The 18450-nt window shown below is 38.2% G+C and overlaps 1 protein-coding gene across 12 annotated transcripts in view; it reads left to right on the top strand.

The window, feature by feature from the left end:
• Nucleotides 1–18450, top strand: part of trpm3 (transient receptor potential cation channel, subfamily M, member 3) — a 132290-nt gene that overhangs the window by 102007 nt on the left and 11833 nt on the right. For 5 of the 12 annotated variants that reach the window (XR_006370140.1, XM_044111103.1, XM_044111100.1 and 2 more), the window contains exons 10-18: nucleotides 223–323; nucleotides 591–725; nucleotides 831–881; nucleotides 5764–5904; nucleotides 9587–9616; nucleotides 9951–10243; nucleotides 11937–12165; nucleotides 13950–14153; nucleotides 16846–16986. Coding sequence is in view for 11 of the 12 variants with exons in the window: in XM_044111103.1 (XP_043967038.1) it covers nucleotides 223–323; nucleotides 591–725; nucleotides 831–881; nucleotides 5764–5904; nucleotides 9587–9616; nucleotides 9951–10243; nucleotides 11937–12165; nucleotides 13950–14153; nucleotides 16846–16986 (1325 nt within the window). In the remaining variant the exon portion in view is untranslated. Of the gene's footprint in view, nucleotides 1–222; nucleotides 324–590; nucleotides 726–830; nucleotides 882–5571; nucleotides 5608–5763; nucleotides 5905–9586; nucleotides 9617–9950; nucleotides 10244–11936; nucleotides 12166–13949; nucleotides 14154–16845; nucleotides 16987–18450 lie in introns of all 12 variants that reach the window. The other 7 variants (XM_044111106.1, XM_044111101.1, XM_044111107.1 and 4 more) reach the window with 3 other exon arrangements.

The raw sequence follows: 18450 nt of genomic DNA, 5'->3' as shown, positions 1-18450 counted from the left end.
ACTGATAAATACACACAACTCTGACTAAAGTAACTCAACACTACAGCCGATAATCTCATTACACCCTATGAAATATTATATAAATGTAGCATTTGGGGTTTATTGTTAATATGGGAAAATATACTTCATAGATATATCAATGTAACAAAATATGTTTCTTTCCTCAATCTGTTTCCTTATCAGGATAAATGCTTATGACCATACTGTTGCTTCCTACACCAGGTGCCAATGCTTCAGCCCCAGACCAGCTGAGTTTGGCTCTTGCGTGGAACAGAGTGGACATTGCACGAAGTCAGATCTTCATTTATGGACAGCAGTGGCCTGTAAGGAGCAATAAATGCATGAAAATCTTCAGTTATGCTCAGTGCTTCCAAATAATTTTCACTCATGTCGACGTTAAAGTTTTTAAGTCACTAACTATACATTATTTAAATGAAAACATTTTCTGCTTTTATTTTTCATATTCTTTACTTAAATCACAAAACAACAAAAAGGATCACTGTGACTTACTTAGAGGATAAAAATCAAGCCACTTTATGCAGTTATCATGTCGTACCAGATGATTCTTTTTGGTTCTTCGCTCTGTGTAGGTGGGTTCCCTGGAACAGGCGATGCTGGATGCCTTGGTTTTGGACAGAGTGGACTTTGTTAAGCTGCTGATTGAAAATGGTGTCAGCATGCACCGCTTTCTCACGCTTTCCAGACTGGAGGAGCTGTATAACACGGTATGATAATAGGAACAAATGAAATAGTGTCACCACAGTTTGGTTTTTTTTTGTTTTTTTTTAACAAATCCTTGCCAAACCAACTTTTTCTCTGTTTTCTCACAGCGACACGGACCATCAAACACCCTTTACCACCTTGTCAGAGATGTCAAAAAGGTACGCCTGTCACTGCCGTTTCAGTAGCTCTGTAGCTGCTCAGGCTCACTGGATGCTAATGTTGTTCACTGGACATGTTTGACTACAGAGGTTCAGCTGCTTTTTTGTGGTCTGTGTGTATATGTCGTATATGTCTATGTTTGTGTGTGAATACATTTGGTAGATCTAGCTGCTGTTACCATCAATAGAGGCCAGCTTTTCTCTTTCAGCTGGTTTTGCGCACTGCCTTGGCTGTGTAGAGCTTTGCACGTTTTCCAACCCTCGTGACTCAGAATGTTTGCTTTTTTTCAAGGCACAAGCCATTGCGGTAAATAAACAGCACAAGTATCACATATTGCTAAATCCACAGGAGCTAAGGTGAACGTAGAGGAAAGATGCGCTTTACACACACTCTACGTACAAAAGACGCATCTTTATTTTGTCACCGACATTAAAACACACTCAACACTTTCTATTTTAGGTCAGTGGGATTTGTGTTAAATATTGCTATATGTCAAATGCTAGGATGAGACAGATTTTTATTTTCATTTATTTCTATTTCTTCAAAGTTTGAAGGTTGCATACTTTAGGAGTGTCTTCAAACTATTTGGTATGCCGAGGCGTTTTATTCAAAATTAATTAAATGAACGAATGAATAATGAAATGAAAAAAAAATCATTAATAAATAAATAAGTGCTGCTATTAATTAATCAGTTATCCATACTTTATCAATTGAATAAATGTCCTCATGAGATAAAAACAAAACAAATATATATACTTTTTTTCAACATTTCAGTTGTATTTATTTGTTTATTTCACTATGGTGTATAATTTATACTTTATAATGATTCTATTTCTTAAACAAAATTATTAGAGAAAGAAATTAAAGATACTTTACATGTTTTCAGACCAGAATAAAAATAAAAAGAACTAGCTGCAAAAAAGTAGTTTAAAAAGAAAATGCTGGCAATATTTTTCATTAACATTTTCACAAGATTGCAGATTTTTCTGAATTTATTGAAATGATTTAAAATGTCTGACAACAACTATTTGGGAGAAACGGCTAAAATCTGTAACAATAAGCTCCATATTAAAGTAATTATTGTCTTCTTTTTTGATTTCATGAGTGCATATATTCATATTCATGTCATCAATTTTTTTTTTTTTTGTACTTTACAGTATTTATTTGTTTATTTATTTTTTGAATGAAACAGCTCTCTATAATTTGGGAAGGTCCTGATGAATATTTTATAGCTTTGTAGACTTGAGACCAACTAATTGTTGGCACATCTGGGCAGAACTGAACTGAACAGCATGTCCACGTTCAGCCATGATGCCGCTCAGAGAAGACAGGTTGTCTGTCTCACAGAGAAGTGTGATTTGCTGGTAAAAACAAGAACAACTGTAAAAAGAGGCTTTCGAATGTATTGTAATACTTAAAAGATTTTACCAGCAGGAGGTGAAAGGCCTCAGCAAGAAACAAGCCATTAATCCTAACGTAACATATAAAAGCCAGATTTTGGTTTGTAAATGCACGTGTAAAAGATAAAGACACATTTTTGGAGACATGCCCTGTGGACTGATGATACAAAAATTTTGGTGTTTATAGTCGTAATGGCCACAGTTACCTTTGGGGTGAATGGGAAGCTTCAAAGCCTGAAAACATCATTGATTTTTGATGTGGCAGCATCATGATGTTTATCTGTTTTACGGCTGGAGGGTCTGGCAGACTTTACATGATACATGGCCTGATGAAGAAATATTATGTGGAAATATTGAAGCAACATCTCAAAATGGCTATTTTAAGATGTTGTAAAAAGCTTGTGGAAAGAAACCTAAAACATATGACCCAAGAAACAAATGAAAAAACAACTTCAATAAGGAAATGTGTGCAAACATCTAAGTTTGAGTGGAATTTAGGAAACAAGTAATTTTAGTAATCCTTTCTGACCTGAAACAATAAATTTGCAGTCTAATTACTTGTGAGAAAAAAATGGAAACGATCCGAGTGCTGGTCAAGAGTAACTCAGTAGATACGGTTTATGTTTCATTAAAAGCAGTTGAATCAATTTGATATGAATTAAAACATCTTAAATTAAGTTGAGAGTTAATTTCTTGAGTAAAATTTTGCACAGATTCTCAAAAGGTAAAAATGATTCAATGTGTTTTCCTTTATTTTTTGCAATGACACAAAAAAGAGAGACTTTAGTTCACATTTAGGAAAATCTCCGTGGACAAAATGATCTTGTTTTAATTTTGTTATACATTCAGGAGACAGCAACGCCACGTATTCTATTTAGAAATGTTCAGCAATTAACTTGTTTTTGGCTTATTTTGAACATGCTTTGAGGTAAACAATGTCTGAAGCAGAGCTCTGAGCTGATGTTTGAGTAAAAAATAAAAGAGAGCACATTACTAATGCAATTATGTTTTAATGTTTTATTCTCATCATGCAGCCCTTTAGTGCAGGGCATAGTTTTTCTGCAAATGTGTGTGTACTTTCAGCAGTGTAGCTGGGTGTTTGTGTCACTGTGCTTTAAGTATGTTCCTAATTAGATTTAATTACTACCCTCAGGTGAGGTCTCTGTGTCATTGCTGTTCTCTTTTATTCCTCGTTATTCTCAGAGGATTGCGTCGCCGTACTAACAGAAGATGTATATTTTTCAAAGTGCGAGTTTCGCGTTAAATCTGAGTAGAAAGCTGTGAGGCAGCAGGCATGCAGGTTTCTGAAGTGGATGTGGGCTTGTTTTCATGAAGGGAATCTCAGCAGTATAAAGAGTAACAGAAAATCAAAGCCAATATATACTGAGGCTAGATAACCACTGACAGAGGCAAATTAAACCAAAACAATCAGAGGACAGACGAATTGTTCACGAGAACTAAGAAGCTAAAAGATTCAGCTGTTCAATTTTAAAAAGTCTGAGTCGAGATTAAGAAAAGTTAAAGAGAATGGCTTCAGTCAGGCTGCCTAATACAATTAGCTTCCAATATACACACAAGTTTAGTCCCAAAAGTTTGGTCTCTCCAAAGACCTTAAAACACTGGAGACATCTTTTTTTTTGTAGTTGTTTACTATTGCCCTGTCCTAGTCTTTATTTAGCTTATATGCTTTTTCCCTCCCATTTGAATTTAGCATAATCAATGAGAACATGTAAGGCATGGTTCGCCCAGATCAGCTTCAATCATGTTTCAGTCACATATAGAGAGAGACGTATTCATGGAAACGATGCCAATGCACTGTGCTTTTTTTTTTTTTTTTTTTTTGTCTATTCAACTGAATTTGGCTCTCTGGGTACTCTAGTTTAATAAAAAAAAAAATGTCTTTATTAAATAAGACATTCACAGTATTTAATCTTCTGCTGCTTTTTCACTGAGTTGTTGTCCGTGACAACAACCCATATTATGCAGTGGGAGAATTAGAAGTGGAGTTGGTACATCCTGTGCTTGATAAAAAAAAAATAAAAATAAAAAACTTCCGAAATTTGACATTATTTTTATGTGTTTGATACTTTCAGGGGAAACAGAACAAACATGTATCATCTTTATGCTGATAAATATAAACTGTCAAATATGACTTCAGCTAAACACTCTGAAGGAGTCATTTTGGTTAGCTTTCTTTTTTGTTTAGGGGTTCAGGTAACTGTCTCATTAGTGATTATTATGTAACCACATAAGTTCATTCTCTTCTGAATACATACAGTCACAATAAATGTATGTCTACCAAAGTTTACACTTTTGAAAAGTTTTCAATGTCAGATTAGACTTCTGAGACTTAAATTCAATAAATTGATAACACATTAGTCACATCCAAGTAAAAAAGCTGTGGAGGTCGCTAGCAGTCATGAAGCTTAAAATAATATGTCAGAGTTTCTTCTTTTGGTCACATAGATGCTCACTGAGTGATGCTGTACCGAAGATGATTTGTGGGTAATTGACTCAACCAGCTGACAAAATGTTATTGTTTAGGTGCCCCATTTGTTGTTGTTCCAAGAAAGACTATAAAAGGAACACTTGAATTAGTCTTTAGGACATTAGAAATAAAATAGTTGACGTGAGAAGATTTCTTGGCTCTCTCTCAGGCCTATTGCAGAAGCAGCGGGGCAGCGGTGGCGTCACAGTTGATTTTAAACACATCAGACAAGTGGTGTGTCTCGAAGGAGCAGTGGGGGCCAGGGTGATAACTGCAGGGTCTAAGGCTGAGGTTGATGGCATGATGAGGAGCAAAGAGTATTGACATAATTCACATGAATGGACTCCTGTTTCAATATTAACTCTCCCCTCAAGCTTTAATAGCTGCATATAGCTCCATGCTCCTACTGCAACTCTCTTCCAGGCTAATGAGTCGCAGTGCCCTTTTCTTTCCTACAACACAATATTTAACCTCATAGAAAATCTCATTGCTCTTCTGAATAAAATTATGAAAACTAATTCGGGTCTATTTTTACTGGGATACTGCACTAAACGTCAAATAGCTCCAAAGTTTTTCACATCTTGTGTGCCGTGAGAGTCACATTCTGAAAATCTTTAAGCTGAAATTGACACTGAAACCAAATCAGACCTTCAAAATGGTGGCTAAATGGAAAGTCCTGCTGAGACTCAGACGTTTTCTAAAGACTGGAAGAGAGATCCCGCCTGAGTTTCTGTGTCCCTCATTTCCGCTGCTCTTGCTTATCGTGCGGTTTACTCACTGACATTGTGTGTTCTTTCCAAGCGAGAATATCCAGGGTTCAGTTGGATCTACTTCAAGGTGAATCCGATGATCACGTTTTCCTTTGTAGCCACAAACAATTTGACTTGGATTTTGTGTTTGTGAGTGTGTATGACAGTGGCTCATTTCTGCCCACTGGTTCCCCTACCTTTGTTAATCATTTGGTGTTGGTTGTTAACACGCTCTGGTTTATAGGGAAACCTGCCTCCGGACTACCGCATCAGCCTCATCGACATTGGACTGGTCATTGAATACCTCATGGGTGGGGCGTATCGATGCAACTACACCAGGAAGAGATTCAGAACACTATACCATAACCTCTTTGGGCCCAAACGGGTATGTAATTGATTCTTACCCTCATTAGCATCCAACTGGTTCATCAGCTGCAGCACTAGTGTCATTAATGGAAGTGGACCATATCAGTTTGATTACCCTCAAGATCAAATTTTCCCTACAAGTGCAACATGCATGAAATTATATTTTATTAATTAACTTCAAAACTCAGAGGGGGCTCTGAAAAGAACATTTTAATTTGCTGATTCAAGTAGTTTATTAGCATGAGTGAGTACATTTTAAATATTTGAACATGAGAATGGATAGGAAAAACACGACTTATGGTTAGTGTCATGATAAAAAAAAAAAGTTGCAGCCAAACAAATGATAAAAAATTACATTTAAACTCCACAAAATTGAAAATTAGTGATTTAAAAAAAATTTTCTTTTGATTATTTGTCCCAGACTGAGGGATAAACCCCCGTTAAAGAAAAATGAAAATACAACATTTAACTGCTGAATAAGAAATGCTATGAATTGGAAATTTTTATATAAAATTTTTATATTTTCTTTTAAATAACAACATTACTTTATGCACTAATAGTCAACAGAATACATAACTTGCAATGTCACTTACTTAAAAGAAAGAGAAAAAAATATTGAAATGTTTTCTTTCTTTTAGTAAAACCAACAGTGAAGCAAGTTAATTTCTTAACGTTATTTTTTTTTTATTATTTCCTAAATGTATTAAAGCAAACGTTTGAAATTAACTGCATTTGTCAAGCAGTACTGAGGAATTGTACGTCCCTTATTCTTCCACTAATTTACAGGAGTACAGAGGAATATGGGCACATGTACTTTAAATCTATGCATGCTGGCTCATAGCAAGTGTAGGCAGACTAAATGGTAAGATATTTGCTTGACAGGAAAACTTTGAGATGCAAATCTCCCTTTGTGAATTAGATGGGTACAAATAGTAGAAAAATCACAGGGTGCTTTTGTAAATCAGTCACAGTCCACCAAAGAAAAAAAAAAGGTTATTATACACTTGAAGCCATAAATCAGCCATTCATAGTGATGTCTCTTTATCAGGTACTATCATAAATCAGAGAAAATAAGCACTTTATCGCATCCCTCACAGAAACATAATCTCTACAGCCAAGTGGAGGAAAGGGTCATTAAAATTACACTCACGTTTAGGGCTTGCCTGTTTTACGTCTCACACACACACACACGCTGCCCGTTACATGGTGTTCTGTTGCTCATTTTGCTTCAACAACTTCATTATTGCCTCAGGTGTAGTTTAAACAGGACAATGCTCAGGTGTGTCTCAAACTGTTTATTTGTTGTTGAACGGTGGACTCAAATGAGTTTGTATTTTTGAGCATATTCAGTTCAGTTTATATTGAGTGCTGGAGAACACTGAGCAATAAAAAGATTAAGATTAACGTTGAAAATGTACGTATTGTTTGGACCCAGATGGCTGGAGCTACAGTCACAAAGCTAAATGTACAGCTGCTTTTACACAACAAAACAACATTTACATTATAGATCTAGAATTAATTTGTAATTGCAGCCAGGCATTAGAAATGTGATGCGCATATCACAACATATGGGATGACCTCTTAGTTGATGCCTTATTGATAAACAATTCATTTTTGTATGAACGGAAAAGTGAGATGCAGTCGCCTCCAGCTCAAGAAGCTGTCCATTGACAGATGCTTGACATTACAATAGATTTGTTAGACACAAATTGCGTTTTACATACATGATTGCACACTTGAAAGTTCAGCATTGCAAACAGCAAATGCACTTCTCCACAGAGACAGGAGTGACACCATCAGACAGCTGAGTGAGCAGATGTACATTAAGAAAACTGGCCAGGCCTGAACCCGTGACCTCCTCAGTGAGTGGGACACAGTTGTTCTGTCACTCCTTCTGCCCACCTGGTCCCAGTCTGCTTCTCCCTGCAGTAGGGAAGCTTCAGTGTGAATAAATAATGTACACAGATTATCCTTGCTGTACAGTGAACACTTGTCTTCCAGGGGGATAGAAATGGTCCACTAAGTGAATTTCCTAAAGAGGTTCGACATAATGTGAATATTTTTTTTGCTGTGCCCCTCAGCCACTTCGATGGCAGAGAGCAACTGTGAGCCCAGCTGGGTCATTTTGGAACTACAGTCCCTTTCAGATACAAATCAACACATTCAAATCACAAATTTCAGTTAGATTTATTTGGATTTTACGTGTTAGGTCAACTGAGAGAAACGCATAATTGTGAAAAAATATGAAAAGCCGTGTATAATTTTCAAAATTCTCTACTACAAAAATAGTGTGAATAGTGAACTGAATAGTGTCACTTACATTTGTAGTCAACACACCTGAGTCAGTTGCTTGGAGGAGGACATTGAATGAATTACATACAAGTAGATGCTGAAAGAGTTTTCTTTAAAAAAATAAAAAATAAATAACTAAAGCTCTTTCTCACTCTGGATGGAGAGCGTGAAAAAACATGATTGGATTAAGGTCTAAACATTATCTGGGGAAATTCTAACATTCCCATAGTTTTTTTAAAAAAAAGTCTTCAGGGTGATGTGCACTGTTAGGATTCAAACTACCATTTTCAAGCCTTTTATTAATAATGTATTTCTTCTTGCCACACTCCTGTAACAGTCAGATTTGAGGATTGCATTACTCTCCAGACTCTCCCACCTGACTTGTTGCTGCAGCTCCTACAGTGTGACTGTTGCTCTCTTCACTCAGCCAAAGATAGCGCTCATATTTGGATTGATGTACTTTAATAATTAACTGGCTTCTGATTCCAGCTGGTTGCGCTGAGTTTTTATTTTGAGCTTTTACAGTAACAGGGCTGAGTACAAATGGATACCACATTTTTTAAATACATATTTGTGATACATAAAGCTTTTGCATGCTCCCTCTTCCACATAATTACGTTGCTGTGCAGTGGTTTATAACACTGAAACAAAAAAGAATATATTGAAGTTTGTGGTTTACTGTAATAACATGTGAACAAGGATAAATAGATAAAAATAACTTTGCATGACACTGTAGTTTTTTTTTAAAGTGTTCTATGAACCACCATGATGAGCATTAATTTACTGAAATCCAGAGCGTTAATGCTAATTTTGTCACGCCATTTTGTAATCCCACTATTTGCTGGCCCAAAACATGAATGGAGTACTTCAGATGTTTGGTTTTTTTTCTTTGTCACTGTACTGTAAATTTCAGAGGCTTGGTTTCTACCACGTCATGCTACAAAGATGGAAATAGTAAGGTGGTTACAGAGGCGCAGATACCATGGGAGCAAAGAAGCAGGACAAGAACAAAAGATAATGGAGAGAGTCAGTTCTAGTTTCACCGTGAATGAACTGAATGTGCCATCACACAAGTACATGTAAAGTAACAACAAAGCTTCCAAATAGATATTGCAATTCCTTAATGAAACACGAGCTATTTTTACATGATAGCTTATGAATGCATAATTCATACACGTCCCGCTTTTTGACAGATACTCTGTACTGTAAAGGCACTTTGCTGTAAAGCAAGTAAAACAGGACGTTATTTCCTCAAATATATAATGGTATGAACCTAAAATGCAATCTCTTGCTATGGGTTTAGACACTTCTTAAATTGAAGCCCATTTAAATCCGTAAGTTGAGTCTTATTGCACTGAAAATACAATCAGCAGGATTTAATCTAAATGTGCTTTTGTCACTTTTTGTAGCCCAAGGCACTGAAGCTGCTGGGGATGGAGGTGAGTATTGTTCTTTCAAGGTTGTAATCCACTCATTTCTTTATTGTTTCCCTCTCGCTGCCCTCAAATACTCCTATTTATAAAATATGCCAAATGCTATTTTGCACGCCCCATCAATAAAATAGTTAAATAGCTCAATGTGAGTTTTGTGCTCCACAAGCTTTCAAAGGAAAAACCTTGCTTACTGTACTGTACAGCTGCAATGTTTCTGTCAAAAAACCTGCTAGATTTTTTTCAGTTTACAGTCTTATAAAAACCTAAATAAAAAAACACACTACCTTAGACTTAATGTAAGAAAAAGTATAAAATTATACTCTTGGCTTCACTCTATCAGGATGACATGCCAATCCGGAGAGGCCGGCAGAAGACGACACGCAAGCGAGAGGAAGAGGTGGACATTGATTTGGATGACCCCGAGATAAACCACTTCCCCTTCCCCTTCCACGAGCTCATGGTGTGGGCTGTACTCATGAAGCGCCAGAAGATGGCGCTGTTCTTTTGGCAGCATGGCGAGGAAGCTATGGCCAAGGCACTGGTTGCATGTAAGCTGTGTAAGGCTATGGCACACGAAGCGTCTGAGAATGACATGGTGGATGACATCTCTCAAGAACTCAACCACAACTCCAGGTGGGTGACATGAATTTGAAAGAACTTGAAGGGATCGAGTTGGGGATTTAGTAAAGAATTCCTGCCACCGTCACACTGACACAGATGGATGCACGCATACTGAAATGAACCTTCTCTAATGCACCGCAGCCATTTTATATCCCTATTGGATGTGACATGTACATGTATCGTGTTACTGATAGAAATACTCTCAAATTAAGGTAATGCAAGTGATGATAAAAACTATGGAAATATTATAAATCAAGGACAATGTTTAAGTTGCAAACATTGCTCAGCCTCACATTAGCTAACTCCACTGACTACACAGTTTCTATTAATTTTCTTACTGCTGGCATCATTTTATTTATTTTTCTACGGAGAGTTTGGTTTCTGTCTGGAAGCTTAGAATTTTAATCTCCCGTGTGTTATTCACATATTTTGGGGTGTTTTTGAAGGTCTTTGTGTGTGTATGAGTTCGCACAGATGCAGGGGATGACCTTTTCTCACAATGCATTTGAAAACGTGGCTTTTTCTTTCTGCACCGCTTCTTCGCTTCTCAAGATGTTTCACACAACCTGTTTAAAGAATGCAGTTACCTAACGTCACATAATGTGAGTCGTTTGGAAAGTATATTCAAAGAAGGAAATCCCTCGTGTGTTCATGCAACATAGCAGAACTGTGTTACATGTGCATGTGACATTGGGAGTAATAGTTTGGTGAAGCTCCAAAGAGGCAGCAATGTGTGTGTTTTAGAATGTGAACGCCTTCGTGCTTGTGTAAATCAACAGAAGCATTAAAGCACATTTTTCAATATTTTTTTATAATATGTGATTGCATGTATTGTGCAGAATCGCAAGCTTTAACGTTACCAAATCATTTATGTCTTAAGCACATAATACAAAATACTGTGAAATAATGTGGGAGGGATCAGAGGGAGAGCAGTTTAACTTGATCTGAAAGTTAAACTGAAAAATCTCACTTTTTAGAGTGGAACGGTCAACTACAATGTGTCACGTCAGGCTGTTGCAGAGCTTCAAGGCTGCCCCTCTAAAGGCTTGATTGCCTCTGGTTTTTTTTAACCAGTTTTTGGGATTTCTACAAGTAGTTGATTTGTCAGTCTGAGAGTCCTGACCGGATTTGCCCATCAGTGAAATATTACAACGAGGGCCCACTGAGAGATTTTAAAACAAGCAACAACGTTTTAATATCACTCCTGATGGGCATAAAAGACGGGTGATATTCGGTCATGTTTCCGCCTACCGATAAGAAGATGGGTCGTGGTTTTCTATTGCTGGTCATTTATACAGTAGAAACAGCTTTGATAACCACTAACCGCTTGTATGTTTCGGGTTATTGTACAGTTAAAGGACCCATTTGCCCATTAGCTTTAACTTCCCGTCTGATGACCTTAGATATTGTTTCAGACTACAGGGCATGACTCAAATAATGAAGATCTTTGTCTCTGCGTCCATTTGAAAACTGTAATCTGTTTTTTTACGTTTCTTTTGTAAAAATTGCTTCTTCCTCACTGACAGCCCATATTGGTTCAGGACACTTTATAATGACCCTGTCTTACCACCTTGAGTCAGCATCTTTGGCTTTTGATGTCTAATGTAATGTCTGTGATGTCAGCGTGTTACTTACTGGGTTTAATTTTGACATTCCAACAAAGTAAATAATTTTCTGTTTTTACGTTTTCGACGGCGTTTCACAGAGAGTTTGGTCAGCTAGCTGTGGAGCTCCTAGACCAGTCTTATAAACAGGACGAGCAGATGGCAATGAAGCTACTGACATATGAGCTGAAAAACTGGAGCAACGCCACCTGCCTGCAGCTTGCGGTAGCAGCTAAACATCGAGATTTCATCGCCCATACCTGCAGTCAGATGCTGCTGACCGACATGTGGATGGGGCGTCTCCGCATGCGCAAGAATTCAGGCCTGAAGGTAGGATGACAGGTGGCGATATTTAGTTCACCCTGATGCATCACTTGTGAACTTCACAGCATTTACTAATTGGCATAGCCTGCCTGCTATTATTGCATAGCAAATATGGAGCATCTGCAGTTTGTACATTTTTCTTGGAGAAAGGTTAGATAGCCAAAGTATCGTTTACCTAAACAATATTAGAGTTTAAATTAATGACAAGTGTAACATATTACATAAAAATTCAATTCAATTCCACAGCTATGATGTGGTGATTATGCAGTATACTATGCAAAAAAGAAGGGTGGCAGCTACTAGGAAAAAAAATAATGAATCATCTCGTTTTGCTTCCAAGTACAGAAAATGAGGCAAACATTTCTCTTTTTAAAATCCCACACATTTCTTAATCCTGCAGTTTACTTTTGACTGGTGCTTTTTGTTCTCAGTCTCTCTTTTGCTTTAAAATATATCACAAGTGAATACAGGAATGTTTAAATTGCATGTTTTTAATTTGGTAGAACTGATTTAAATTTCTTTTCAAAAGAAAGATGCTAATCAGCTGATAACAGTTAAACAGATATATTGGGGTTGTGACCAGTTTGAGTACTCTTGTCATTTCTTAATTTGTGCACGTCTCTTAGAGGGTATGAATGACTTGACCTTAATTTAAAAAAAAAAAAAAAGTCCAATAAAGCTTGCCTGGATTCTGATATGCTGAGTCAAAAGCAAATTTTGAGCGATATTTGCTTGTCTGGGTTCTCCAGATGTTTGATGTTAGGTTGACACAGCAGCTGCTCAGACAAGAAAGGTCATAGCTATTTATAATGAAGACTTGCCTCAGGATTTTCTGAAGTGTGGCGTTACAGTCCTTTACATGGTGAATGAAGTGGGACAATGAAACGGACTGGTGCGCTGGCCGTTTTGCTGGGGAGCAGGACAGACCTTGCAGTTCAGTAAATATTTGTTGTCGTTTGCTGGAGGAAGTGAGACAGTGCACTGCCAAGACAAAGTCAGCGGAGCAGAAAGACAAAAGGGGAAACCACAAGTGGAACAAACAAGATTTTATGGCCCTGGGAGTTCACGATAAAATAACAATGTCAAAACAATAAGTCTGCATGTGGTTTAGCTGTATTAGATACAGGGGCAGCCATCCTCAACACTCTTGTTCTCAAATTACTCCCCAAAAGGACTGCGACTTGTAACAAGTAGTACACATCTTTCTTTACGCTTGAATAAGTTGGACAGAATTGGTCTTCACCTTTGACCCTGTGATGGGACAGCAAGAAAAAGAATCCCTGATAAATATTTCACTGGTACCAACCCAAATTCTTTTAACTAATGCTACATTATTGATATATTGTGCTGACACCGCAGTCATTGAACGTCCCATTGTGATAAACTATGGGAAATTGTCATAAATGTTTGCAGATGTATGCAGCTGCTAACAAATAAGAGCACACTTGATTATGGAGTTATCCATCTTCCTCTCCTTCCCACAGATCCACTGTTAGCCCTTCTTGCCCAGACTGTGCTGCTCTGATTCTGCATTTCAGAAGTGAGAGCAGCATATTTGTGTCACTTCTATCTGATGCAGGTGTTGCTCTCATTGACCCGTAGCAGAACAGTAATCATGCTGGCTCTCTGAAATAAAGGTTTTACCATCGTCACATTGAATTCTAATAAACTACAATAAAATTAGGTTATATGGCGCTTGACAAAATACTGGTATACCTTGTATATTCAGTATGTTGCTGTTGTCAAATCCATCACAATATCATCTCATTTTCTTGCGTTTTGTCAATCAGGTGATCTTAGGCCTGCTTCTTCCACCGTCCATCCTGAGTCTAGAGTTCAAAAACAAGGATGAGATGTCCTACATGCCGCAGGATCAGGACACGTACCTCCAGGAGAAGGAAGAGGAGGAGCCGGAGAAACCAGTCAAAGAAAAAGAGGAGGAGGACATGGAGTTCACAGTAAGATCTTACTGTGAGACGCAGTACAACTCTGTGGTGAGAGAACCCACCTCAGCCCCGCATCGCAGAAATTATACACATAATCAAACAAGACAACACACACACACACACACTTTATTTGGGTCCAGAACCAATCGTAGTCCATATTCTGTGTGCCTTTATAAATATCTCTTGTGGATACATTTTAAATCTTTTTCCGATTGTCCACAATGAGAAATGAACAAACATGTGCACACAGTGCTTCCCACACACTTACTCGTTTCTCTATTCTGGCCAGCTGGACAGTTCCAATAAAAACTGGCCTTTCCTGTTTCTCGTTGTCTTAGCAAAGACTTGGTGTGGAGTTGTAGCGTCTCAGTCTGTCGCCGACTCTGGGTTCCCTCGTGTATGTTCCTCTCTCTCTCTCTCTCTCCCTCTTTGTCTCTCTTTCTTTCTTGTTCTTTTCCATACTCCTTCTTTGCTTTTCTATTTTTTTTCTTACTGTAAATCCTCCTTGTCTGTCTTGCTCTTTCTCTCTTTATTCTCTCTTTACACTCTCTTTTCCCTCCAAACGTAGGTCTGATTGAGGTACAGTACTGAATGCCAGCCGATTGCTGCCCCCCACTCTCTCCCATCAGTGATGGTTTGCCGCAGCACACCTCTCAGCATGTCAGCTGCTGAGCATGGGAGGCCCAGGCTTTTGCATTATATAACTGTATCTGCTGGATGCTGCAGGGCTTTAATCATGCAGAGTCTGAGTGCATTCTCCCAGCTCACAGTGGAAGAGTTGGTCCATCTGCGTAGACATGGATGTACAGCAGGAATAGGATCCGTTCTGTTTCAGTTCGTCTGGTGATGATTCCCTGATCCAGTTTGTTTTCTTCCAAGCGAAGACTTGGGATTAGAAAAGTCGTTTCAATCCCCAAACTGGATCAAGTCATTATCTCAAGAAGTGACTCAGCTGAAATCGTACGTTTCGGCGCCACTGTACATACTTTCCATCTGCATTCAGCTAAGCCAGCCAGCAAGCCAGCGCAAATGCTTACAAAACTGGGCTTGTAACACTTACTTGAAGGCCCTGAGACACTCTGGTGTAAAACAAGGAAAAAAAACAAAAAAAACATGCTTCCAATGCCAGAGAATGCATTGTTATGATCCATTTGTTGTTGCCCTGGCTTCTGACTGCTCAAACACACCTTCAGATTCTTATGAATCGCAGACAGATTCATACACCAACTGCTTCACCACCGAGGGAGATTATATTGCTGTATCCTCAGATGTTTTAGATCAGCTACTCTGTAATGAGTTTCAATGCTTGTGTGACATCTTGAATGAGTAAAGCGCATGTTGATTGCAGTAAAGGCATGGTGTGACTCTCACACGGGCACCTATATCTGTTCCTGCCAAAATTCCAGCGAGTGTGTGCCTGGGATAAAACAACGTTTCACACATTTGGAAGATAAACACATCCCTGTGTACTTACATGTAGGCACATTTTCTTTGATTTCAGGCTGATTTAAAAAAAAAAGATGTTTAGCACTAGCATACCATGTTAAAGCTTGGGTCAGCTCTCAAACATACAGTGTTAGTCAAAAGTTTACATACACTCATCATTATCATGGACGTCATATTAATTTTTGAGTCAAATTTTAATCATTCTTTCTCCAGGGCATAAAGATTATTTAGCCAACACCTTTTATATTGTAATATGCAACACACAGCTTTACATAAATGTAAGTAAATATAGACTGCTTTATCAATTCAAACATTTTTGTCCAGGTTTTAACCATCTGACCTCATCTGAGGACAAGAAATAATCTCAGATGTTCAGGAAACCTCGGGAGCGGTTTCCTGTTAGTGTCTAAATGACGATTGTTTCTCTGCAACTTCTGAATGGACACTTAAGCAATTATGACCGGGTGTGTTTGTTTACATTTTAGCCAGTATGTATATATTTTCACCCTTTGTGGTTTAATTAAAAACCTGCATTGACTACAAACTTGTTGAATTACCATACAAAAACATACTAATAAATCTTTAGGAGGTTACGTTATTATGACATTCATGTCCTTAAGACGTGCATGTAAACGTCTGACTGACACTGTATATTTTAGTTCCTTTTAATACAATACAATTCTGTGGATAAGCTCCCTCAGAGAAATGGTGTTGCTTTTACATTGAGACCATGACCCATTAAAAAACAATGGGCTCCGAACCCTCTCTCATGGATTTAAAAACTGTGTCACAGATTGATATGAGATATCTATGTCTTATCTTTTTCCTCCTCTCACTCTGTCCTCTTCCTGTCTCTATCTCGTTGTCTGTCTCCTGCCTCCTAATTGTTGTCTGAGACACAATCCATGAGTGTCTGTGTCCTCGTCATACCGTGTTACAATATCAGCCTTCACTCGAACTCCACCTCACACAGACATTTCACATTTTGGAATGACGGCATTGCCTGCGCTTGCTTCTTTGATTACATTATTTAATAAAAAATAAAAAGAAAAAAAAAGTTGCTCATGATATAACCCTCTTCTCCACTTTTTCTTTTTATTTCTTTTACCCAACCCTTCCTTTTTCCACCTCCTCCCCTTCCAATACTCGTCCTCCTCTCTATCCTCATTCTGCATCTCCTCTGCGTTTCCATCCACCACACTCCCTTCCGTCCCACATTCTTCTTTCCTGAAATCCTCACACCTTTCCCTCCCTCGTCCCTCACTTGCTCCGTGTGGGCTTCACGCTCGCCCAGGCGATGCTGGGTAAGGTAACCACAGAGACATCCAGAAAGAAAGATGTTGAGGAGGTTCAGAGCCGCCACCGCCTTATCCCCATGGGACGCAAGATATACGAGTTCTACAACGCTCCAATTGTCAAGTTCTGGTTTCATACGGTCAGTGTCGGCTTCAGCAGCACCTCCCACATTCTCCTGTGGAAATTGTTTCTGCTGACTGTGCAGCCTTTAATGTCTACTTGCACGCACGGCCTCTGTTGTCATTAAGCTCCTGTTCCACAGTGTCGTTACTGAGGTGCTAAAGTTAAGTAAGAAGTGGGAGAGTCCTGAAAGCAGCGGGCGGAGAAAAGAAAAAGAGAAAGAAGGAGGAAAATGAAATGACTTATTGTGAAACTACTTATTTAAACCTAATGCAATGTTCTGACGTAATGCTTCCGGTAACTCGTGCATAAAGTAAACATTTAATTTATCTTTTGATAATAATGGCAACAACATGAGCAGCATGCATCAAGATTTTGCTCCTTTTGTTGCCTTCGAATTTGGTGTGCAACTTCTGTTTGGTGTCATTTCTGCCTGTGAGGAAGTGAATAATAGTTCATACAAGCTGATCCTTGGTGTCCTACACTTGAATGCCTTCAATTTGCTCATTCAATGGAAACATCTCATTAGCACCAGCAGAGGTTTTTACTTTTTATTCGTGCTGATAAAATATTTCAACTCTGCTTTTTTCTTGTTATTTTTTTCCTTCACTATTGCCCTTCACCAACCTCCCTTTTCTATGATTGATGTTAAATCTGCAGTATGTAACTGAATTCTTAGTCTACTTAGCGTGGCCACTGATAAGAGCAGATAAACATTTTCCTGTCACTGTAAATTATTTCTCCACCATCAGCACAGTTGCAGCAAACTGGAAATCTTTAAATTGTGGATATTGTGTGGGGGAGGCCATGAGCAGTGCATACACGAGCATGATTGCCAGTGCCACAACACTCCTCCTGACTCTGATTCAGTGCTTCTAACTGGGAGCTGTGTGTTTCTTTAGATGGCAGTAGGACCACAGGGAGGAGGCAGAGGAGTTTGATTTTTGTATAATATGAGATCTTCTGTCTCATATTACACTGGCAGGACATGGTGACAGTTCTAACAAATATGTAAATGTTTTTATAAAGGTTATCTACTGCAACTTTAAAGAGGAATATTGCACAGTATGTCTGATGTATTGTGCCAATGGAGCAGATGGCTGGTTTTTCTCTCAGAATTTGATCCTCAACTTATTATGCAATTTATATTCTTACTTGTCACCAGCTGTGGAGCGCTGGCATGATTTTATAAATCAGGCTCAATGTTTTGCATGCATGTGGGATTTAATGAGAAAAGTCTCTGACACCCATATTACAATCTCTTCACTGACTTGCATCATTGGTATGCTTGACTTGCAGCTAATGAATGAGCTGTTCCTATTTCCATTATTGCTACTTTAATTTGCTTTCTAAATATGTTAAAGGTTTTGCTGTTCATCAGAATAAAAATGTAAGACGCTGGTTAAAAATAAATCCTGCCTTCAATACTCAAATAAAAATGTGCACAAATATTATACAGATATATTTCATGTCATTATTTCTG

This window comes from Gambusia affinis, linkage group LG03 (assembly GCF_019740435.1).
Source record: "Gambusia affinis linkage group LG03, SWU_Gaff_1.0, whole genome shotgun sequence".
NCBI lineage: Eukaryota > Metazoa > Chordata > Actinopteri > Cyprinodontiformes > Poeciliidae > Gambusia > Gambusia affinis.
Note: the sequence above shows the minus strand (reverse complement) of the source record. Positions and strands in the feature narration are given on the sequence as shown.